Source organism: Festucalex cinctus, chromosome 21, assembly GCF_051991245.1.
Source record: "Festucalex cinctus isolate MCC-2025b chromosome 21, RoL_Fcin_1.0, whole genome shotgun sequence".
Lineage (NCBI taxonomy): Eukaryota > Metazoa > Chordata > Actinopteri > Syngnathiformes > Syngnathidae > Festucalex > Festucalex cinctus.
Genome location: NC_135431.1, coordinates 9190147 through 9215147, shown reverse-complemented (window position 1 = coordinate 9215147; position 25001 = coordinate 9190147). Strand labels below are relative to the sequence as shown.

The window sequence follows — 25001 nt, the reverse complement described above, 5'->3', positions numbered from 1 at the left end:
ACAGCTATCGCAGCTATCAATGCTAATTATTAGCACGTCGATGGTGTATTCCATTATGTGTTAGCAAGTTAGCAAGGGATTTTTTTTTCTTTTTTTTTTAATATTTATTTATTTTTTTCAAGATTATTATAATTTTTTTTTTACATTACATGAATGTTTATTAGCGTTTTTTTTTTTTTTTTTTTAAATAATTGTTTGGGTTTGATCACCCCCCCCCCCCCCCCCCCCCCCCCCAACAATGCATTCCAATAATGCTTTTGCGAGTGGGGTGTCGACTGTACACAACTCAACATGTGAAATTAACATTTCTGTGAAAAAAAATCTACACCTCTTTTTGCAGGTGGCAGTGGAGGACAGATTGAAGCTCCTCCAGGACGCCCACCGAGACTTTGGCCCCTCCTCTCAGCATTTCTTATCCAGTGAGTAGCATTGCACACTTTGAGTTCACCTATCATGTTTTGCATCTTTATATTTCCACTAATTTTCCTCTTAGACTTTTGGGAGCATTTCCCGATAACACTGCCATCATGTAAAAGATCATTTAAAGACTATTGGTGTAGTCTATAAGTACACTGGGGTTGCTAAATGTAACTGATGAAAATGCAGCGCCATTTTAGCCATTGGCTAAAGAGTTGCAACGCATCTTAAATGTAAATATTTTTTTGCGGAAAAAGTCTTAACTCATTCACTCGCAGCCAAGCTGTTTTCCTGGATTTTGACTAATTTTGCAAGGCCCACAGAATATTGTGTTCTATTGCTATAAAAACATGGAACCTACCAAAAGAAAGATTAGAATCTCTTCTTTCATCGGGGGAAAAAAAAGTATGTTTCTATCTGTTTCTGTTTTTCAGCAATTAGCATTAGAATATAGCCAAGTTTCATCATTATTCACAAACGAGCCTTTTGAAACATGGCCCTGGTTGATCTTATACTCTGCTGGCCGTTTTTGTAATAACTACCATTGCTTCAAGCATTCGCTTCAGTTCAGAGGCTGCATCAAAGCCTTCTGTATGCTCTATAGCATAAGAAAACATAAAACCGTATAAATACGTCTTTGGGAGCAAATGAGTTAAAAACAAAGATAACCAAATTATTTTTTATTTTTTGTATTTCATAGAGAAGTGCATGCTTTTTATTTTATTACTTTAATTTATGTAGAGAAAAATAATCTCTTTTCACAAGAAAATTACATAATGAAATATCTGTCACAAAATTAAATCGCATATGTTTTTTGGCTTTGTTTTTAATACGGTATAGGTCCAACGTTATTTTAAGGGTATACGTCAAAAAGAGAAATACAACAACAAATTCCATTTTCTAATGCATATTTTTATGTCCTTGAGTTTTTGTCCGGCATCTCCTCGGCAAGACGACACTATCGCGTCTATCATCGCACACTGGCACTCATTACACTGGTAGCATAATTTTCCCTCCGGGATCAATAAAGCCCTGCTCTTATCTCCCAATCTCTTTTTTTTATGTCTTTTCATCCTTCCGTGTGCTCGCCGACGCCTTTGACGGAGGAGGGATCGTGGGAATCAGCCAAGCGCACGTTTCACTGCTAATGGTCTTAATGCAGCTTCGGATATTTGAGACGTTTCTGCGTGCATTAGTCGCCTCGGTTATACGGGTCCGCCACCCATATTTCATACACTCCTTTTTTTTTTTTTCATTTCCTCCCCGCTTCCACTCTATTTCATGCATGGCGGCGTTGTTCCTCGCACAAGTTTTTCAGGTCAAACTTATACTTATTATCCTGCTGGGTAATGGTGTCTGTTAAAACAGTGTTTGTATTTTTGACTGGAGTCTCTCAGTGTGATCTTTCTTTCTGTCCGTAGCTTCTGTGCAGCTCCCCTGGCAACGGGCGGTTTCTCAAAATAAAGTTCCATATTATATCAAGTAAGTGTCCAGAAAAATGTGTGACGTCGTTCTTAAAATAGTTGCTCTGCTCAGTGGTTGGTGGTCAGATGCAGCGAAGCCCATCAGAAGCACTGACCTACATTTACAACCTACATTCTTTTTTTTGTTTTTGTTTCAGGAAATTGCACTGATTTACAGTAGAGCAGACTGGGGCAAGTTAAGCCATTTGGACTAGACAATTCTGTTTTCTGATTTTATTTCAATCACATACATATTGCCATTGATGACAATATCCAGTATACTGTATGACTTAGACTTAGACTTAGACTTAGACTTAGACTTAGATTTAGACTTTATTGATCCCTTTGGGATGGCTCCCTCTGGGAAATTTACATGTCCAGCAGCAATGAGAACAGATAATAAAATAGAAAATAATTCAATCAATCAATAAATAAGGTTATTACACCAGAGATTGAATTAATAATAATAATAATAATAATAGTAATAATAATCATAATAATAATAATAAAATGAAAAATAAAAATTCAATCAACCAATAAATAAGGTTATTACACCAGAGATTGAATTATTATTAATAATAATAATAATAATAATAATAATAATAATAATAAGAAGAAGAAAAATAAAATAAAGAATAAAAAATTCAATCAATCAATAAATAAGGGTAGGGTAGGGATGTAACAATATCCAAACATCACGATACGATATCACAATATGAAGGTCCCAATATGATATCATGATATTGTGTGTGTGTGTGTGTGTGTGTGGGGGGGGGGGGGGGGGGGGGATATTTAAAAAAAGCACAATATTGGAAAAAAAAGAGCTCATACTAAAAAAAAAGCACAATATTGTGCTTTTGTTCATAACAGCAATGCATATAAACCACCTACATTCTCTAATAACAATATTGAGGCACTTATTTGGTCATGCAAGCACACATTTATCGCTTCTCAAGCAAGTTAGATTCCCCTTCATCTGACAATTAGCATGGATTTTAAACATAGAAGGCCAAAACATCCCTAATGAAAATTAAATTGCACTAATAAACTAGCCACTAGAGGGTGCTAAAACCGTACAAATGGAAATCAACCTGACTTTTTTTAACAAATGTGTTCCTTTTAAATATTGTGAACATGACGACGACGATATTGTGGCAGTTTTAATATCACAATATTGCCCTTATCGTTACATCCCTAATGACTAGTGGGATACATTGTTTTTGTTTTTTCCCCACATTCCTACATCTTCATTTAATCCTTTTTAAACCAAATGAAGGTGTTTAATTTAGCTTGCGGTTTCTGAGCTGCAGATTTGCATTGCAAAACAGATAGAAAACAAAAGTGACTTCAAAAATAGCTCAGTATCATTGAAATTTTTTCTTTTGCGCAGTCATTATAACAAAGAGCGCCAGCGACTTGTCATATTCAGCTACCGTCATCAGTTCAGTCCCCCAAAACAATCGTCTTTCTGCTGATTTGTCTACCTGGTGAATAGATAACACCTGGTTGACAGTGGCAAACGCATCTGTTGCCGCTTTAATGGTGACTATTTAAGCTTGCTTCACAATCACTTTTTGTTTTGTTTTTTGCTAAATCAGGTGAAACATGTGCAGCTACTTTTTCAGGTCGCCTCATTAGCCACAAATCACCCGGCGACGTGTTTGTGTGAAATGCTGACTGCCCAAGATAGACTGATTTATTTGTTTCACTCCAGAATTTGCTCACATGTGAAATGTCACTCGTTAAAATTGTTTATTGCTAATAATGTTCATCGTTCAAGTGTTTATTGACAAACTAATCAGTGATCTGCAAAGACCTCATCAAGAGCTTAAATTTGACGTGTGACTTTTTTTGTAGATTGATTTTTATAGTCAGCCTGTGTGAATAGTAAATCTCGTATTAATTTATTCACTGTTATGACTGTACCTTCTGCCATCAAGTGAAGGGCATTTCATTTTTCTGCCTGTCACTATTTACAGTATTTCGGCTGTTATATATGAAAATTTGTTGTAAATTGTCATACAATTTAATGACATGGATTCTACTACATTGATTAAAGGGATACTTTACTTATTTAGCCATTTTTGGCAGTCAGACATGAATATTTTGCCTATAATAAATTTGATATTTTTTTATTAGTTTTCATGTACAATTAGTACCTTTAAAAACACATTTTGCAACTTGCTGTCGACTAAAAATGACATCACAAGGGCTCAGGTAACCAATCACAGCTCAGCTTATGAATGTCACATGACCAAACCTAGAAAACAGGTGAGCTGTGATTGGTTACCTGAGCCCTTGTGATGTCATTTTCAGTCGACAGCAAGTTGCAAAATGTGTTTTTAAAGGTACTAATTGTACATGAAAAATAATGAATATGTCAAATTTATTATAGACAAAATATGAACTTTTTATTGCTATTATGGGCTAAATAAGTGAGGTATCGCTTTAATTTTTACAAACATTACTTGAAGTGTTCCAAAAGGGTATTTTAAATTCAATGTGTCACAGACTTTTATATCTTTACTTTCATGAGGTTCCAAATGGAAAGATCAATAATAACCGTTTGAACCCGAGACACCAGCACTGTTTGGACCCGCGAGGGTTTGATGGCCTGGTGGGTTTGTTATTATTGGAATGCGGTTTGCTGTTGGAAGATAAAAGCCAACAGCATTTGATCCCAGATGTGGCCGACCGCTGAACCTGCAGCCGCCCACTCTCGTAAACAAATCAAGGGAACACGGGCACAAAGCGCACGTATACATCACATGAGTAGGAATGCACATGAATGCAACTGGAACGTAAATTCACACACACAAATCTGTTTAAAACGGTGGGGAAAAGAGATTGTTGCAACATGGCCTTGGTTGATCTCTTATACTCTGCTGCCACCTGCTGGCTGTTTTTGTAATAACGACCATGGCTTCAAGCATTCTCTTCAGGTCAGCATCAAAGCCTTCTGTATGCTCTAGCATTAAAAAACGCATAAATACGTCTTTGGGAACATGGTAATATTTAAAATAGAACGTATTTATACGTTTTTGGGAGCAAATGAGTTAAAGGATTTTTATTGTGAGGGATACGCCGCACATCCATCTTGAGTGTGTGACACAGTTGGACATAAGTGGCCACCCTGCGTAACATTGTGTGAAAAAGTGCATCACAAAGTTGTCCAAAATTGGCAAGTGCCCAGGAGTTTTGTCATTGGTGATATGGCATGACTCCTTCTTGTGATTGTGTCCAAGTTTTGCCTTCATTATTTAAACACAATTTAAATTCAAACTGTCTACTTTTTCAGTCATATTCAACATCGACACCTTCTTAAAATAGTGATTTGGGCAAAAATAATAATTTTTGCAAAAAAAAAAAAAAAAAAGACTTAGGCAATGTCTCGTTTTTAATGACAACTTACTTTGCTTTTGTATTATAAGTTGGCCATAATGGCGGTATTTGGTATAAAAAAAAGTTTGAGTCGCACAGCTCTAGTAGCTCCTTTTTAGAAGCCGAGATTATCATCCAGAGCTTCAATATAACATCATATTTTTTTTTTTGTAAATCCACATCCTCTACTTCATCAAAGATCCCCGTTATTGCATTCACGAGACGACCGAATAGTAGTGCATAAAAGGCCGATTGAGAATCTCCTCGCGCAGGCTTTCGAATGGCGGTGACATCTTTTGGGACACTCTTCCCCCTTCTGCTTTCATATTTTGCCGCTTTTTCTCTCTGCGCTGACAAAAGGGCGGCTGATTAAAAACGGCGACTTGTCCACCTCCTGCCGCGAGGTTGATCCAAGCACCATATTGAAGGAGGACGGGGGGGATTCAACTCGTCCATCCAAAATCATTTTGGTGCCTGCTGTCGAGGGCTGGCAGTCCCTCAACCAGTTTGGCCACAAAGAGACGGAGGATGTGATGTCAGGAAGCAGCCGCGTTCAAATTCATGGACCGAAACAATTGAAATTGAATACAGCTGAATTTCTAAAGTCTGAGCTCTATGAACTAGTAGAATGAGTGTCTTACTAGTAACATTTTTCCATTACTGCTGACTTCACTTTCATTTGCGTGCAGCATAACAGCTTAATAGCGATTCACCATGTTTGTTTCAAATCCTAATTGACCTCAGAGCCTTAGCTGGTTTATATTCAATTAGCTTTTATTTCATGTATTGAGGACCCCAAACATTCAGTGATTTATAGACCAGTGGCAAAATATTAAAATAAATTTTAGCCAATCAAAACTAGTTTACCAGTGAAAACAATTTGTGAACTCTCACTTAGTCGCTGTTTGCTCGCCACTAATTCACGTAGAATTCAAGCTTCCACTAATCACTGAAAAAAATCAGGTTTTGTGATGCAATGTAACCCTAAGATGCCACAACAACTGTAATCGGAAAGTAGTAGTTGGTGTCACAGTCTGCAAATCATCAAAGTATCTGCAAATAGATGTGCGTATAATGTCCAAAAAAAGTGTTTTATCATATTCCTGGCGCTTACATAAAAAGAAAACGTCCCATGACACGTACATTTTTATCTACCTGTCTGTGCGTTCCCCTCCAATGACCTCATTTGATTTGTTGATGCTTACCGAGAGATGGCATTTAATAATGGCTCTGGAGACAAAATGTCAGCATCCCGAGTGGCTCTTTCGGTCCCGTCGCGTGGACTCGCTGGTCCTGACGCAGCAACAAAAGGACCCTTTCGGGACCACTTGCCGGCGTGACATTTTCATTTCAACTTAAAAACACAGCAGAAACAACACTCATTGTGTTCCTTTTGTTATTTTTGTTTGTTTGTTTTTTACCATAGAAAATTACATACTGAACCCCTTTTTGCCGAGGATATGCAATAGTTGTGCCCCACATTCTTTAACTCTTTCACTCTGGATTTTGACTGATTTTGCAACACCCACAGAATATTGTGTTCTATTGCTATAAAAACATGGAACCTACCAAAAGAAAGATTTTCATCAGGAAAAAAAGTATATTTCTATCTGTTTCCGTTTTGCAGCATTTAGCATTAGAAGAGAGCTAAGTTTCATCAGTTTTCACAAATCTATTTAAAATTGTAAGTAATTGAGCTTTTTTTCTAGATGGCCCTGGTTGATCTCCTTTGCTCTGCTGCCACCTGCTGGCCGTTTGTGTAATAACTACCATTTCTGCAGTTGAGTGGCTGTAACAAACCCTTCTGTATGCTCTAGCATTAAAACAAAACAAACAAACAAAAACGTATAAATACGTCTTTGGGACACCTAAAACATTAAAAAACGTATTTACACGTCATTGGGAGCAAATGAGTTAAACTGGGGCTAGGTTTAAAAAAAAAAAAAAGCCAAAAAATCGATATCGAATTGATTTTCCTTTTCGGTTCATAAAGCCATGAATTGATTATTTTAATATCTCTTTTCCCCATAAATTAATTTTTTTTATTTTTATTTGTCTTACAATTTTCTTGAAATTTACACTTTAACTTATAGTTTATAACTCTTCAGCATGCATGTGCAATTTCTACATAAATTGCATAAATTTCTCTAGTTGCTCATGTTGTGAAAAAAATAGTCTCGTTTGACTCTTAACTTTTTGCACAACTGAGCTTGCTAACCTTCAAATTTGTCCCGTCCCCACGCACGCACACTTCCTGCTGTTTTATCTAAACTCCGCCATCTTAGCAGCATATGTGTCAAAGATTGTGAGCACGCACCGACAGCGCCGCCATTCTCATTACGGCATTCATGAGCCGCTGATTTACCCACGAGCACGGCGCCCTCATCGTCGATAGAAACGCCGGCCCGCTCTGTTGTGTCGCGGGGCGACCGCGCGCCTCCGTCGTTATGAGCGGCAATAGAAGCAGCTTGCGCGCTGCAGTATGCTTATTTATTAGGCTCTATTTTATTCGGAATGGGGTAATAAACGAGGAGGAAGCGGAGCAGCAGTGTGGCGGGTTTCTGTTGGTGTTAGCTAATTTCCACACCTGCACCTTTTCTTTCTTACTTTGGATAGGTTTGCATTTCTTTCTTTTTTTTGCTACATCAGCTGTGACTTTGCTTCGGAGGTCGTTAAAGACCACGTAAAGCAGGGGTGTCCAAACTTTTTCATTTGAGGGCCACATATAGAAAATCAGAAGGACGCAAGGGCCACATAATGTTACGAAGAGAAATTGTCTTTCGTCCTAAAAATTGTACAAATAATTTATTTGTGCTTTTGCATATTTAGAAAAATGCTACAGTATATAAACCAAATTATTTGTAATATGGCAGTAGGGTTATTATAGTTTGGGGATTTTTCGTTTTATTTAGTTTTTATTAGTTTTCAGGGTGGTTCTGTTAGTTTTTATTAGTTTAGTTCTTTTAAAAATGCTTAGTTTTAGTTTAGTTTGTTAGTTTCAGTATTAGTATTAGTTTTTATTTTTTTTATTTTTTTTTAAGTGTATTACTTGTGCGCAATATTTAAAAATCACCAGGTCATCTTTTGGTGCTTTTCTATTGGCTGCTGCTAGATGACGTCACTTTTGTGTGACATACTTTCAAACGTCATAATTCCGCTTTATATCAAAATAAATGTACTAAAAATCACATTTAAAATCCCCAAAGGCTCATGCATTAAATTAATTACCAAAGACTAAAACAAACGTTTGCTATAATTCTAATTAGTTTTAGTTAATTTTGTAATCATAAAATGTAGTTTCAGTTAGTTCTCATTTTTAAAAAAAGCATTTTTATTTTATTTTGGTAACAATAAAAAAACTAAAACTATTGTTTTCATAAAATAACCTTTAATGACACCTGTTTTTCGACACCCTCCCTTCTTACTTTGACCATCTCCAAACATTTTTTTTTTTTTTGAACTGAGTCAAACGCCATTTTTAGCATATGTCGCGGACCACTGAAAAATGAACGGCGGGCCGCAAATGGCCCCCGGGCCGTAGTTTGGACACCACTGATGTAAAGTGAATCGTTCACGTTACGAAAACACATCTTACCTTAAAGTAGGCCATAGCGTGGCTGCTTTAGCGTGCCTCGTTGTTGGCCATGAGTGCACGCAACATTAGGAAGAGGAAGATGGGAGCGTGAGGACGGAATTTTGACGTGACAGACGTTGTGGTGACGTGGTCTTGTGTTGTTTTCAGCCACCAGACACAAACGACCTGCTGGGACCATCCCAAGATGACGGAGTTGTACCAGTCGCTAGGTAGGAAACACAAATGCTCATTTGATGCCTCTTTCTTCAGATTGATAGTCAGATTGCAAGTTCCGTCACATGAGCGACTGCGGCTCTCCTTGCCCACATCCAAGGGCGTTAATTAGCACCCACTTTTCACCTGGTCTCAACAACAGCACCCTAGTTATACAGTCCATCTCATTTCACAATGATTCACACGGTAAAATTCAGCTTTTGTCAATAAATGTTATTTGAATTTATTTATTTATGTTTTGGCAATTTTTCTATAGCGGACTTGAACAACGTGAGATTCTCTGCGTACCGCACCGCCATGAAGATCCGCCGGCTGCAAAAGGCTCTGTGCTGTAAGTCATACATACACACAAAAATGTTACGAAATGTGTGGAACACGGTGATATGCTGTTTGTTTGTTTTTGTTTTTTTGTTTTTTTAATACTCTTGTGAACAGCACAGCATGGAACACAGTGGAAGCAGAGTTGAAGCTTTAAAACTATCCGAGACCAGAACTGTTGTTTTATTTATTTATTTTTGGGGTGGGGGTGGGATTATGTATCAAAAGTACCAGTGGTATCGGTATTTGGGATCGGTATCAGTCAGTAGGGCCGTGCAATTAATCAAAATTCAATTACAATTTCATTTATTACACTCCACAAATACAAAATCAGCCTAATCGTAAAAAAAAAAAAAAAAAAGATACTGTACTTATTTTGAGTTGATTTGTTTAAATTATACATTTGAAAACGTTTTATTTTGAAAATATTTTATTTTAATTAAAAAAATTAATAATTTTGTTTCATTCTAAAGGAACTTGCATAATTAGTGTTTTAAAATGTTATTTGTCTTAAAAAATGTTACTTTTAAACTAGAGCTGTCAATGAATTAAATTGTTTTATCAGATTAATCACATCATAAAATTTTGATTAATCATGATTAATCACTTAAAATTGAAAAGACTTAAATGTTGTTGTTTTTTTAATTAATTTTTTTTTCCCCACCAAATTTGAAGAGTACCTGTTAATTCTTTAATGTTAGGAGGATGTCTTCCACATTTTTGATCCACTGCAGACTCTCATCCTTCTCTTTTTCTAATCTTTGAATCACTTGCATAATTTAAAATAAAATGAAAAAAAATGACACCAATATTTTGACGAAAACAAATATTCTGAATCTCGTACACGAACATGTATTAAATGCTTTACTTTAATACATGTAGTTAAGTTTATAGCTCAAACATAACCTGCTCAACCTTAAAAGTAAACATCCACTGTCAAGATAAATTCAAAATTAATACTGTGATTAATCTGCTTTAATACCTGATTAATGCGATTTTTTTTGTTATTAATTAATGAGTTAACGCTTTAACTTTGACAGCCTTTGTTTAACACATTCATTGCCAGCCCAGCAAAAACGCATCATTTGACGTCTTTTTCCGTCAATGGCAGTGAATGAGTTAAACATTTTCTTGTTTTGTACCAAAATAAAATGAATGATCGTCCTAATTGTGATTTCAATTAATCGTGATGAATATTGTCTTCATAATCGAGCAGTTGAGTACTCAGACTGGTATCATTCTGACAAAAAGTGGTATTGAACATCCCGATTTGTAACGACGTAGGTGGTAGAATATGAAAGCACAGTACAGTCTCACAATGACAAAACAATCACGCACCGAGAGACAGTTTTAATAGCCGCCCACCCAGTTGTCTCCCTACAAAAAGATAAAACAACTCCTGAGTGCAGGTGCGCTTTCAAGCTTGCCTGAGTATTTGTGCTCGACCGCTAACGAGCCGCATTAATTCAAGCCCGTCATTTTTTTGCTCCATTGTTTTTCAACGCGCGTAGCTATTTGTCGCGGGGACGCATTAGCCGGATTGTTTCCAAATGGAGGCGATCCAATTCCAACAGTGATGTCATGCGCACCTCCGCTTTTCGATTGTGTTTCTTCTTTCCTGTGAATGCCGGTTCGTGTAATGACACATTTTCTCACAAACGCGCATGACGGGCATACTTTAGAATGTCTAATTGGGTTAAGTCAGTGCCGGGGGGCCTGGAGCGGCGCAAACGAGCTCGCGTGGCAGCCGGCTAATGTGCCATGTGTGTTTGTGTTGCCTGAAAGTAGCAGACAGCAATGTGAAGTGTGTCCCGTAATTAGTGCGGCCTGGTGAACGAGAGGTGACATAAGGCAGGGAGCTCGACGTCGATATGCAGCGATAACAAATGTTGACTGACAGCTTAATATAATCATGTGTTTTGTTTTTTTTGTTTTCATTTCACTAATGCTTTAGACTGAAGCGTATTCATTACGCACCTGTTGCAGTCAAGTCAGTGATGGATCCAGGCAGACATTTTGTTGTGGTCCCAGCTGCTTTTCTTTCAGATAGTTGGCAGTGTTTTTTGTGTGATTATGTGATGCAGTGAAATTAGAAGAAAAAAATACTTCCTCTAAAAAACAAAATCCAGTATTATGGGACTTTCATTTTCTTCTCTTTGTAACTTACATATCTTTGATTGATTCCCATATTAGCGCATTCAATTTGGAAGCCAAGTTCGGGTCGCTAAAACAGGAAGCTCGACCTTATCACAGTTGATGAGCAGAGGTGAATCGTAAAGCCTAAAAATGAGCATATAAACTTTTATGAGATGCTCCCCAAAAAAAAAAAAAAAAAAAAAAAACTTCCCAACTCTGCCTCTTCATCAACTTTTTTTTTTTTTTTTTTTTTTTTTTTTTTACAATGCTTGATAAAAATGTGCATAAAAGATGAAGATGTCACCAGCAAATTAGATTTGTGGAAACTGACTGGCTTATTTCCATCATATCAATAATTAATCACAATGATCCATCTGTTCTCTCGCTATTCACTCGGATATGCTTCTATGAACGTGGTGTGCCAGTTTTGAGCTGCTTGCCCTGCTTCTCAAACGACATGCAACGCTAGAATGTTAATCGTTTCCTCTGTAGTGGACCTTCTGGATCTGAGCGTGGCCCAGAACACTTTTGCGCAACACAAGCTGACCAACAACAACCAGCTGATGTCCGTCCCGGACGTCATCAACTGCCTGACGACCATCTACGACGGCCTGGAGCAGGAGCACAAAGACCTGGTCAACGTGCCGCTCTGCGTCGAAATGTGTCTCAACTGGCTGCTTAATGTCTATGACACGTATGTTTGCGTTCGTAATCAGAGCTGTGTCTCAAAGAAATGTTATAAACACTGCAGGCAACTTGAGTCTGAGGGTAAAATTTACTCTATATTATTTACTGTGTACATAGGGACTAGTAGTACAAGTGTTAACATATTCATCGCCAGCCCAGCAAAAATACATCATTTGACGTCTTTTGCCGTCGATGGCAGCGAATGAGTTAATTCTGACATTTTTAAATTTGGTCTCAGTTTTAGTCCAGTTTCAATCAGGCATGTTAGTTTTTATCATAGTTAGTCAACCTCATCCCGTTTTTATTTAGTCAACAATAAATCGAACATTTTAGTCTTTATTGTAGTCCAAGCAAACATAATTTTATTCATCGTTTTAGTCTAATTTTAGTCAGGACAGATTCAGCAGATAATGTTGCATTTCTGATCTAAAACGCAGATGAAATTTCCTCTCATCTTTTTGATGAAAAACAACTTTACACACAATTACAGTATTTGAACAAGTGGCTACTGTGGCTCCATGCTACAAGCTAGTAAGTTAGCCAGCATTTGTTAGCGGTCGGATTAACATTATTGTTGGAACGTTAGAGCCGTTGGATTGATGTTATGTTATAACTATAATTTACTTTTGTTTTTTAATGAAAAATGTGAGTTGAAAATATTTTTGTTTAGTTTTTGTTAATATTAATAAGAGGGCTATGTTAGAAACATGCTTGTGGATATTCTCATTCATCCACTTTGATTGAAAGGAGGTCTGTCTGCCAGGTATCTTAACACATTCATTGCCAGACCAGCAAAAAAAATGCATCATTTGACGTCTTTTTCCGTCAATGGCAGTGAATGAGTTAACAATGGTTGTTTGCATCCCCAAAAATTTATCCCATTCCCATTGGTGGGGTGTGCCTCCAATATGGAGCATAAATAATTTGCAGCATAACAGCTTAATAGTGCTTCACCATGTTTGGTTTGAATCCTGGGCTCCACTAATTGACCTCAGAGCCGGATTTGTTTATATTCAATTAGCATTTATTTCATGTATTGAGGAGCCAAACCATTCAGTGATTTATAGACCAGTAGCAAAATATTACAAATAAATTGTACCCAATAAGTAGCTACGAGTATACCAACCTACCAACCTATTTTTTGGTGGTGTAAATTCTGTGTTCATTTTCCAGTGGTCGCAGTGGGAAGATCCGCGTCATGTCAATGAAGATCGGCTTGCTGTCTCTCTGCAAGGGGCACCTGGAGGAGAAATATAAATGTAAGTTATGTTCGAAGACAGGGGTGTCCAAACTTTTTCATTTGAGGGCCACATACAGAAAATCAGAAGGACGCAAGGGCCACATAATAATATGTAGAGAAATTGTGTTTAGTCCTAAATGTTGTACAAATAGTGTATTTGCGCTTTTGCATATTTAGAAAAATGCTACAACCAATTTATTTGTAATATGGCAGCAGGGTTATTATTATAGTTTTGGAATTTTTCATTTTAGTTAGTTTTTCATTAGTTTTCAGGGTGGTTGTGTTAGTTTTTATTAGTTTAGTTCTTTGAAAAATGCTTAGTTTTAGTTTAGTTTGTTAGTATTAGTTTTTTTGTTTTTGTTTTGTTTTTTTTAAATGTGTATCATTAATATTTAAAAAAAAAACACACCAGGGGAGCAACATCATCTTTTGGTGCTTTTCTATTGGCTGCTGCTAGATGACGTCACTTCTGTGTGAGATACTTTCAAATGTCATTATTCCGGTTTATATAAAAATAAATCTACTAAAAATCACATTTAAAATCATCCCCAAAGGCTCATGCATTCAATTAATTACCAAAGACTAAAATGAAGGACGTTTGCTATAAATATAGTTAGTTTTGTAAACATCAAACGTAGTTTCAGTTAGTTTTCGTTTTTTAAAAAGCATTTTCGTTTTTATTTTATTTCGGTAACAATATTGTTTTTTGAATTTTAGTTTTAGTTTTTTTCATTAGTTTTAGTGAACTAAAATAACCTTTAATGGCACCAGTTTTTTGACACCCTCCCGTCTTACTTTGACCATCTCCAAACATTTTTGTTTTTGTTAATTTATTTGAACTGAGTCAAATGCCATTTTTAGCATATTTCGCGGGCCACTGAAAAATGGACGGCGGGCCGCAAATGGCCCCCGGGCCGTATTTGGACACCACTGATGTAAAGTGAATTGTTCACGTTACGAAAACACATCTTACCTTAAAGTAGGCCATAGCGTGGCTGCTTTAGCGTGCCTCGTTGTTGGCCATGAGTGCACGCAACATTAGGAAGAGGAAGATGGGAGGTCACGCACACCTTACAGGAATGAGGAATTGGGGTTGAAGTCAGGTTTAATCAACGCACAAAGAGCTGTCATGCTCTTTGTTTCTGCTCTTTGTGTTTGTGAGTGATGTAGAAATCCACGCCACTAAAATACATCACACGGATTCTCTTCAAGAGGAAAGATTTCGATGTACTGTAGTTTGTGTTGTAAAATGTGATGAAACCAATACGGACCTTCATTTTCTCTTTCAAAGTGTCTTATGGTTGTGGATAGTGTTTTTCCGATACCGATACTGGTATCGGCAGAGGTGCCGATACGGCATTAAAACAGTGGTATCGGTATCGGTGACTACTTACAAGTAAAATGCCGATACCATTAATTCCAACGCTAATATAGGATTTTGGATGCAGCATCTTGTGTCTTGCTGGTGCATGATATGTTCACTGCAAGCCGATCTAAGATATCCTATTGGCCCTTGAATGCTCTGAACCAATAGCAGGACCGCTTTTTCATGTTGAGGAAAAAAAACCTTAAATATCGGTATGGTATCGGCCGATACTGCAAAGCTGGGTATCGGTATCGGGGGCCAAAAAAACGGTATCAGAACAACACTAGTTGCGGATTTATATTTAATACAGAGCAGATGATGGATCAGGTATAATTAATAATAGGGATGGGCGAGTACCGATACCAGGTATCGGTATCGGGCCGATACCAGCCTTTTTTCAAGTACTCGTGACGCAGACGAGTACAAGCGACCGATGGCAGAGGGGGAAGACGTTAAGTGAGTCCTCCTTGCCTGTAACTGGCGCTAGCTTGCAGCAGTTTTTCACCAAAACTTCACCGGTTTGGAAACACTTCAAAATTGTGAATCTTAAACTAAAAAAGCATTTTTGTGTTTTATTTTGAGCGTTAACTCATTCACTGCCATTGACGGAAAAAGACGTCAATGTCAATTTTTTTGCTGGCCTGGCAGTGAATGTTTTAAGACTATTGAAGAGTGACTGTGCTGTTTTTCTTGTCAAAATCAAAGAAAATATGTTTGTTTAAAAATATCTTTTAGTGATTTATTTTTTTATTTGTCAAAATGTACTACTGGTATCGGCAGTTGGTATCGGTGAGTACTGAGGGTCTGATATCGGTAAAAAAAAAGTGGTATCGAACATCCTTAATTAATAATAATAATTAATTGAGAATCCATAGTTTCCCCCCAGTGCTTCAATTTTCTTCTTACATTTTCATTTGTTAAAATATAACGAGGCCAAACCCAACAAAAGAAATGGCTGGATGAAAAAGATCCTCTTGTGTAACGATCCCTCCGTCCGTTCCCTCCGCAGACCTCTTCAGTCAGGCGGCGTCAGCGGGGGACACGTGTGACCAGCGGCAGCTCGGGCTCCTGCTTCACGAGGCCATCCAGATCCCCAAGCAGCTCGGAGAGGTGGCCGCGTTCGGAGGCTCCAACATTGAGCCCAGCGTGCGGAGCTGCTTCCAGCACGTAAGTACACATTATGCTGGTGGCAGTTTTTAAGGACCTTTGCGGAAGAGGATTCGGGCCAGTGAAGAAAGAGAGAGAAAGAAAAGTTTGGCAGGCATTGGACAGGAGTTCGAATTCTCATTTTAAAGTCAGAGTTCTGACTTTAAAGTGAGAATTATTACTTTATTCTCAGAATTCTCACTTTTTTCGTGCTACTATTATTCTCACTTTTAAGAGAATTCAGACTTTAATCTCAGAATTCTGGCTTTATTCGTGTGACTATTATTCTCACTTTAAAGGGAATTCTGGCTTTAATAAAGTCAGAATTCTGTGATTAAAGTCATAATTCTGACTTTAAAATGGGAATTCTGACTTTAATCTCAGAATTATGACTTTATTTGTGCTACTATTATTCTCACTTTTAAGAGAATTCTAACTTTAATCTCAGAATTCTAACTTTAATCTCAGAATTATGACTTTAATCTAACAATTATGACTTTATTTGTGCTACTATTATTCTCACTTTTAAGAGAATTCTGACTTTAATCTCAGAATTATGACTTTAATCTCACAATTATGACTTTATTTGTGCTACTATTATTCTCACTTTTAAGAGAATTCAGACTTTATTCTCCGAATTGTTGAGTTCAAAAAATTGTTTAAAAGCAAAGTTAAAAAAAAATGACGTATGTCAAATAAGAGCATGAAAATTGTATATAATGAATATGAGTATAGGATTTATAAATGTATTATGGTATATGTGTAGGAATTTCATGTACATATGTTGCTGGATAATGCACGCATCATTTTATTTTTAAAAATATTAACCAAGGATTGTATTAATAATGAAATAAGTTTAAATTTATAATGTATGAGGGATAGGACTAGATAGGTTTTAAATTCTCCCTTTTGAACATGTAAACTATGATGAGTTTGTTTTTTCTTTTCTTTTTTAACTTTTGTTTCTCTGCTGTTTGTTTGTAACTTTATATGTTCAATAAATCAATCAATCAATCAATATAGAATTCTGACTTAATAGTGCTACTACTATTCTCACTTTAAAGTCAAAATTCTGACTTTAATTCTGACTTTAAAGTCTGACTTTATTCTCAGAATTCTGACTTTAACGTTCGAATAATTGTAGCACTAATAAAGTCAGAATTCTGAGTCAGAATTTTTTTTTTTCCCTCTTCACTGGACCTAATCTTCGCCCGTAGCCCTTAAATTGTGATTTTGATTGACAGTTTCACACACTATTGGCGTGGTGGGATGCAAAGTGGGGACTCATTGAACTTCATCCAAAGTCAAATGGGAGTGGCAGACAGTAGAATCGTCCAACGTCTTCATCGCAGCTCATTTCTATTCGTCAGCGCCTCAAAGCCAAAGAAGGATGAATCTGAATTTTTAAGCGGCGCTGACCAACCGCAAGGCCTCCCGTGGCCCGCGGTCAGCTGCCGCCTGTCCTCCCCGCTGCTTTACGACGGCCAGCGAATCAATTTTGCAGCTTTATCACTGGATGTTCCTGGCATTTAACGATGTCTTTATCCCCTCGGGGATGGCGCTTTCATTTCTCACTCACTCGGAAGTGAGCGTTTAAATTGGGGCGAGGCTATGAATGTCATCTTTTTTTCCTTTTTGGATTCACAAGCGCCAGATGTGCTGCAGCGGTTGCGTACATCAGTCAATCATCAAGTGAGGTTGGATCCTTGAAACTTGGTTTTACACACACACGTGCAATCCTATGTGACACCTGTGTCTGTCCCTTCAATGACGTCCAGTCCATTTGCTTTAACGAGCTGGTGATGAACGAATGGCGCCGCTATAAATTTGGCCTCCTTGACTGTACTTTCGTCACTGGCTTCCGTTTAACCGTCCATCTGTCTTATCGGGGTCACCCCCTTCACGCTGCGCTAGCTCATCTGTAAACACCGTAATTCTACCGTTCTGACTTTTAGCAAGGAAAGACATCAAGGCCGTTCAAAAGATTTTCATAGCACTGTGCAAAAAGTCTAGATTTATTTTTTTTTGTTAATTTTTTTTACAGCAGTCATTTGAAGTAAATGTGCAAAACTTAGTAGAGTGGTGATGCTTAGACCAAAATAGAAATCATGCCTTGTGAATTCTGCCTAGCAACAAGTGAGTTACTGGTCTGGACCATTTTTTTAAATTAATCTCTTTACAATTTAATTCTGCCTAGCAACAAGTGAGCCACTGATATGGATCATTTTTTTCATTCATCTCTTTATAATTGAATTCTGCATAGCAACAAGTGAGCCACTGATATGGATCATTTTTTTCATTCATCTCTTTATAATTGAATTCTGCATAGCAACAAGTGAGCTACTGATATGGATCATTTTTTTTCGTTCGTCTCTTTATAATCAAATTCTGCATAGCAACAAGTGAGTTACTGATCTGGATAATTTTTTTTTCTTTTTTTTTGTCTCTTTATAATTTAATTCTGCCTAGCAACAAGTGAGTTACTGAATTTTACAGTTTATTCCATTAAATAACAGACAAATACCCGTGAAATTTTAACAGTCAATATATGTATTCTAATGGTCAATATGTTTGTTTTTTTGTTTTTTTGTTTTTTAAGAACAGAAATATTGTTTTTTTGTTGTTGTTTTTTTACATTTACAGTGATTTCATTTTATTTTACATTTGACATGTCAAAATTGTTTATTTTTGTAAATTAAATAGTATTTTTAAAATATAGAAAAACTGTAAAATAAAAAGTAAAATCTATTAAATTATTATTATTATTATTATAATATATATATATAATTATTATTATTATTATTATTATTATTTTATTTTTTTAACCATGTAGAATAATTAAACTCAAGGGAGACAAGCAGTTAAACAATTCAGTGTTTATCAAATGTTCTAAACACGATTTCCTTGTCCTCTTTTGTCTCGTAGGCGACCAGCAAGGTGGAGCTGGAGCCCCGGCAGTTTGTGGACTGGATGCGTCTGGAGCCTCAGTCCATGGTTTGGCTCCCCGTCCTGCACCGAGTGGCCGCCGCCGAGACGGCCAAGCATCAGGCCAAATGCAACATCTGCAAGGAGTGTCCCATTGTGGGCTTCAGGTACGCGTCTTCGCGCTGCCTGACCCGGCCGGCGCTTTGTGTTAAATGGAGCTTGCGAGTAAGTGAGTGTGTGCGTGCGCAGTTGAAAGGCAGACAAGCGCACACGCTGGTTGTTTGCTGTTAATCATAAAGGGCAGCTCTGCTCTGCTGGGCATTTATCGAAATGTCAGCAGAGGCCAGACTACTGACTAAATAGCATTTAAAGCTCCACAGCTTCAAACCTTCACAAAGGATGTTGGCAAACAACACATAACACATGCACACCTTTTTTGTCCTGATTTATTTATTAATTTTTTTTTTAATGAATGTATGAATGGTCGTCTTTCAAGCGAAACAAGACAAATAGTTTGATGAATCAAGTGTCTTTTGTCACTGATTGATGACAGGAGAAGGAAGGAAAGTGCCGAGTGAGCATTTGAAATATGAGCATGTGACATGTAGGGATGTAACGATATCCAAACATCACGATACGATATTATCACGATGTGAAGGTCACAATATGATAATTATCACAATATTGTGGGGAGGTTGACGATATTTAAAAAAGATCACAATATTGTAAAAAAAAGAGAGCTCATACAAAAAAAACAATATTGTGCTTTTGTACATAACAGCAATGCATATAAACCACCTACAATCTCTAATAACAATATTGAGGCGCTTTATTGCTAATGCAAGCAAACATTGATCACTTCACAAGCAAATTAGGTTCCCCTTTATCTGACAATTAGCATAGATTTGAAACATAGAAGGCCAAAACATCCCTAATGAAAATTAAATAAACTAATAAACTAGCCACTAGAGGGCGTTAGAACTGCACAAATGGAAATCAACCTGACTTTTTTAACAATATTTAAAATATTATGAACATGACACTGACAATATTGTGGCAGTTTTAATATTGCGATATCATGATATTGCCCTTATCGTGACATCCCTAAATACAGCAATGAAAAATACTATCAAAATATTATAAATATTATTTATATATATATATATATATATATATATATATATATATATATATATATATATATATATATATATATAGATGACTTGGTTTCTAATGCAAGCACACATTGAGTTCCGACACATAATGACTCAGTTCACAAGCAAATTAGGTTCCCCTTCATCTGACCATTAGCGTAGATTTTAAACTAAAAGGGCCAAAACATGCCTTGTGAAAATTAAACTGCACTAAAAAAGAAAAAAAAATTGCCACCTAGGTGCTAGAACTGCACAAATGGAAATCAGCCCAACCTTTTTTTTTTAAACAGATGTGCTGCTTTTAATATTGTGACATGAAGACGACGATATATTGTGGCAGTTTTAATAACCGTGATATCACGATATTGTCGTTATCCTGAGTGACTTGGAAGGTGAGTGACGTGGGTGCCAGCAAACACGAATCTAGAGTTCAGCTGTAAAATGGCAAATCTGCGTGTTGAGTAACTGCAAACGAGACACTATTTCTTCTGTGAACTCAAGACTTTTGAGTTTCGAGGGAGCATGTGGGCCCATCCCGCTCTGAAGGTGACTGAACGCCCCCCCCCCCTCATGACTATACGCAGCCCATAATGGTGTCTTTGACTCGTGCGAGCAGTTGAGCTCCGTGATATACGACTTGTGAGGGCTCATCCGTCAGCCAAGCTCCCACAGAGGAAAGAGATAAAGGACTCCAGCTATTATGTCTGTCTTCTCGCTGCTTCTTTTTTTTTTTTTTTTACCGCTAAATGGCTTTCTGGCTCCGCCTGACCAGGATGGAGGTGTTGTCCTATTGAGAAGCGTTTTGAGCGGAAATGCAATTGTCTGCCACTCTGTCGGCACTCAGAGGAGGTTGTTATAGTGTGTGGGCGTGTGGAGGACGGCTGGGCGGCAGGCAATCGACCACCAGGGGAGCTTGAATTGACTAAGAGGAGGGAATTGAAAATGAATCAAAATGTCAAATTCTTTTGAGAATTTAAGGGAATAAAGTTATGTTAGGAGAGAAGTGTCAAAATTCCCATGTGAAGCAAAAACTAACTTTTTTTTTTTTTTTTTTTTTTTTTAAGAACTGCCATTTATTGATTTTCAATTCTTTAAAAAAAAAAAAAAAAAAAAAAAAAAAACTTGTACTGCATTGGCAACATTCTCAACAGTCCAACTAAATTACGCAGGTTAAATTCGGAAATTAAAATTTTAATGTTATTCTCAGAGAATTTCTGACTCTGTTTTCATACGATTAAAATTTTTCTATAGACTTTTTTCACTTAAATTATGACTTAATTTTAATAAGATAATGAGGAAAAAAAGACTATTTTAGAAAGTTGCAATTTCTCTTGAAAATGTGACTTTTTTTTTTTTTTTTTTTTTTTTTTCCAGAAAATTACGACCTCATAAAATTGCGACATAGCATGAAATTGTCGTCAAATATAAATGTCAGATAATGTCAAATATTTTTACGACTTTTCTTGGAAAATTTACTTACTTAAAAAACAAAAACGTTTTATTATTGCTGATTATGGCATTTGTATTTATTTATTTATTTATTTATTTTTTACTTGGTCTAAGGAAATATTCTAATATTTTGAGATATGGATACTTGAGTTTTCTTAAGCTGTAAGCCATAATCAGCAATATTAAAAATCATAAAAGGCTTGCAATATTTCAGTTGATCTGTAATGAATCCAGAATGTGTGACATTTTTTGTTTTTTTTAATTGCATTACAGAAAAAACACCTGACTTTTGTCTCCCCTTTTTATGCGCAGGTATCGCAGCCTGAAGCATTTCAACTACGACGTGTGTCAGAGCTGCTTCTTCTCCGGGCGCACTGCCAAGGGCCACAAGCTCAACTATCCCATGGTGGAGTACTGCACGCCGGTGAGCAAGTTTTTTTAAATTATTATTACTATGTAACTTTGCTCTCGCAAGATGAATTCTCGCAGTATTTGTGATTTCACGAACTCCGGAGAATATATCTTGTACCGCTCCCGCAGATAAGGTTCGGACCAATCACAGAGCGGCATTGTGTTTGGGGGCGGGATATGTAACTGTGACGAAACCAGGAAGCTCGCACCGACTCCGGAGCTAACAAACAAACCCAACATGAACGGACGCTACAATTAATTTTGTTCTCGCAGAATGTTCGTGCTTTTTCCCCCCCTTCGGCAAGAACGAACATGGAATTTTCATCCGTGGCCGTGATTGGTTAAAACAAACGTGTAGAATGTCGCATCGTCCAATCAGCTCAAATTATTGTACAGAATTGACGACTTTTCCTGACGAAATCACTGTGGAGAGGTACCAGATGGATATTACATATTGTTAGGTTAATTATTATGTATATAATGTATTTATTTATTTATTTATTTATTATTATTATTATTATTATTATTATTTTATTTTATGTATATATTTATATATATTATATATGTTTATGTATTATATTATGTATTTATATTAAATTTATTTACATTAGTTATTATAATGTGATTTTTAATTTTTATTTATTTTTTATTATTATTTATTGATTTTTATGTATTTATGTTGTTATTATTTTATGATTAATTTTATCGTAGATTATTGCGTATTTATTACCTGAGCAATATATATTGATAATCGTGGTATCGTCATATCGTGAGATAATCGTTATTGTGAGCCTTGTATCGCATATCGTATCATGTCGTATCCCACCCCTAATTAAAATGATTACAATTCATAATAGATCCGTCATGAAGCGTTCAGTTATATTTTGTTTACCGCTCCATCAATACTTGAGACAGCCTCTCGTCAAATTCAAATGTCCATCCAGTAATGATGAAGTAATACTCATTTTTATTTGATTTCTCGGGGAAAGCAATTTCCGTGCAGCTCGAATGTAATCAAAGGTACATCTGTGAAAATGAGCCTCTTTGTAATTTAGCTCCGATTTATACAAACTCATTCCAATATCAAACTAGTTTTCTCTTATTTTTTGTCTTTTAATCTGCTTTTCCAATTTTGCAAATGGGATGAATATTGACTGCGGTCAGACGAGCGCCTGTCAATCGGCGCCGAGTGACTTTAAAGCGCATTTGCTTCGTCTTCACTCCTGCTGCGCTGACGAGCTCCCCAGCACATGAAGGCGAGCGATCAATGCGACGACGTTTGGAGAATATTTGGCAGCAGTCTGGCAAGCCTGACGAAGGAGACAAAAGACGCTTTGCGCTGATGGAAAACCGGGGGGGAGAAAAAGTGACCTTATCAGCAGAGGCGTGGAGCTCCGCGAGGGCCTCTGAGCGGTCGCAACTCGTCACCGTCACGGAGGGAAAAGTGTGCGATGAGATTAATGGAGGAGGAAGACTTGTTTTACAGAGTGCGCCGGCGCCGCGTTGACCTCAAGTACGGCGAAGATCGATACTCGGACACAGAGACGGAACAGAATATATTTTAGAGATGTTCGATACCGCTTAAATCTTGAGTGGTCGCTCGGGGTGGGAACCTCTGGCTACCTCACGATACGATATGCGATACGATACAAGCCTCACGATGACCATTATCTCACGATATGATGATACCGCGATTATCGATATAATTTTTGTTTTAATACATCAATTTTCACCCAAAAAAACAATGACAAATAATTTTAAACAAAGACATATATCCCAATATATTACTGTATTTAAAATTACTTGAAATTAATATTTTTTTCTATTTTACTAATTTGTACTTCCTGGTTGTAAACAGCCACAAGTCACAAGTACTGATACATTTAAACAAGACCGAGTATCAGCCCAATAGTATCGGTACTCGCCCATCCCTACGTATGTGAGTGGTCACCAGAGTGAAAGAAGTTTTGTACACGTCAAACCCTGTAATGTTCTTTTTAACTCATTCACTGCCAGTCCAGCTAAAATGAATCTTTGACGTCTATAGACGTCAATGGCAGTGAATGTGTTAATGAGGAAAGATTGTTGTCTGTAATATTATACTTTATTTAAACATGCAGTAATAATATCCTTAAATGGAATTAGAAAGATTCATTCAGTTTTTAGCCACCGGGTCAGTTTTTGCGGTATACGCAACTCAGCAGTCATTTTTCACTGAGGATAAAGAATATATGACTGTGAATAAAATTATATTTTCTGTGTTGCTGCAATGGTTGTGTTCAAATATCCATTGCCAAAAGATTGATGCTAATTGTGCCTGTGGCGTTTCATTTAAGCTAGCACTCAAGGCTGTGTGTGTTTTTTTTTTTTTAAATACACAATGTTTGTTTTATGTTTAATTTGAGAGTGTCAGTAAACACCTTTTCTGTTTATTTGCCGAACCACCTGATGTGAATTGAGCTCACATACAGGCGCTCATAAGTCAAGGCGAACGGTAGCAGATGCACAACGTCAAAAATGCTTTCAGGGATGTCAAAACGAGGCTGCGATTGGTTTAGGATGATTTTTGACACTTGAGGTAGCTCGGGGATGTTGTTCTCCCGCACAAGGTTGCAAAGACGGCTCCAAACTTCCATTCTGTCAACTTTGAGGGAAACATAACAGGAATAGTTGACACAAAATAATATTAAAAAATGCACGCCCACACGTTGACATTCGGTGTCCCCTTTTCTCTCCACTAGACGACGTCGGGCGAGGACATGCGAGATTTTACCAAAGTGCTGAAGAACAAATTCCGCTCCAAAAAGTACTTCGCCAAGCACCCTAGACTGGGATACTTACCGGTCCAGACGGTCCTCGAGGGCGACAACATGGAAACGTAAGTGTCACTGGAAAAAAAAAAACAATTCAGCTCAACCAACTTGCATTGTAGCTCAACAATTCATTGAATGTAAAAATTAGAAGTTGGAAGCCAACCAGCTTTCCACTTTTTAGCTCCCACTGTGGCCTACGGTTGATGAAACTCTTTTCAAAAATGAACATCTGGCATTTTCATAACAAATCTCCTCACGCACCTGCGCACCACCGTATAAGGAGTGCC

The 25001-nt window shown here is 37.1% G+C and overlaps 1 protein-coding gene across 6 annotated transcripts in view; it reads left to right on the top strand.

Moving 5' to 3' along the window:
- The window catches only part of utrn (utrophin), a 175129-nt gene that overhangs the window by 129508 nt on the left and 20620 nt on the right, over positions 1-25001 (top strand). For all 6 annotated transcript variants that reach the window (XM_077509932.1, XM_077509935.1, XM_077509933.1 and 3 more), the window contains 10 exons: positions 341-419; positions 1839-1899; positions 9004-9065; positions 9326-9400; positions 12016-12217; positions 13384-13469; positions 15826-15983; positions 18888-19054; positions 21803-21914; positions 24643-24779. In XM_077509932.1, the coding sequence (XP_077366058.1) occupies positions 341-419; positions 1839-1899; positions 9004-9065; positions 9326-9400; positions 12016-12217; positions 13384-13469; positions 15826-15983; positions 18888-19054; positions 21803-21914; positions 24643-24779 (1139 nt within the window). The remainder of the gene's footprint in view (positions 1-340; positions 420-1838; positions 1900-9003; positions 9066-9325; positions 9401-12015; positions 12218-13383; positions 13470-15825; positions 15984-18887; positions 19055-21802; positions 21915-24642; positions 24780-25001) is intronic.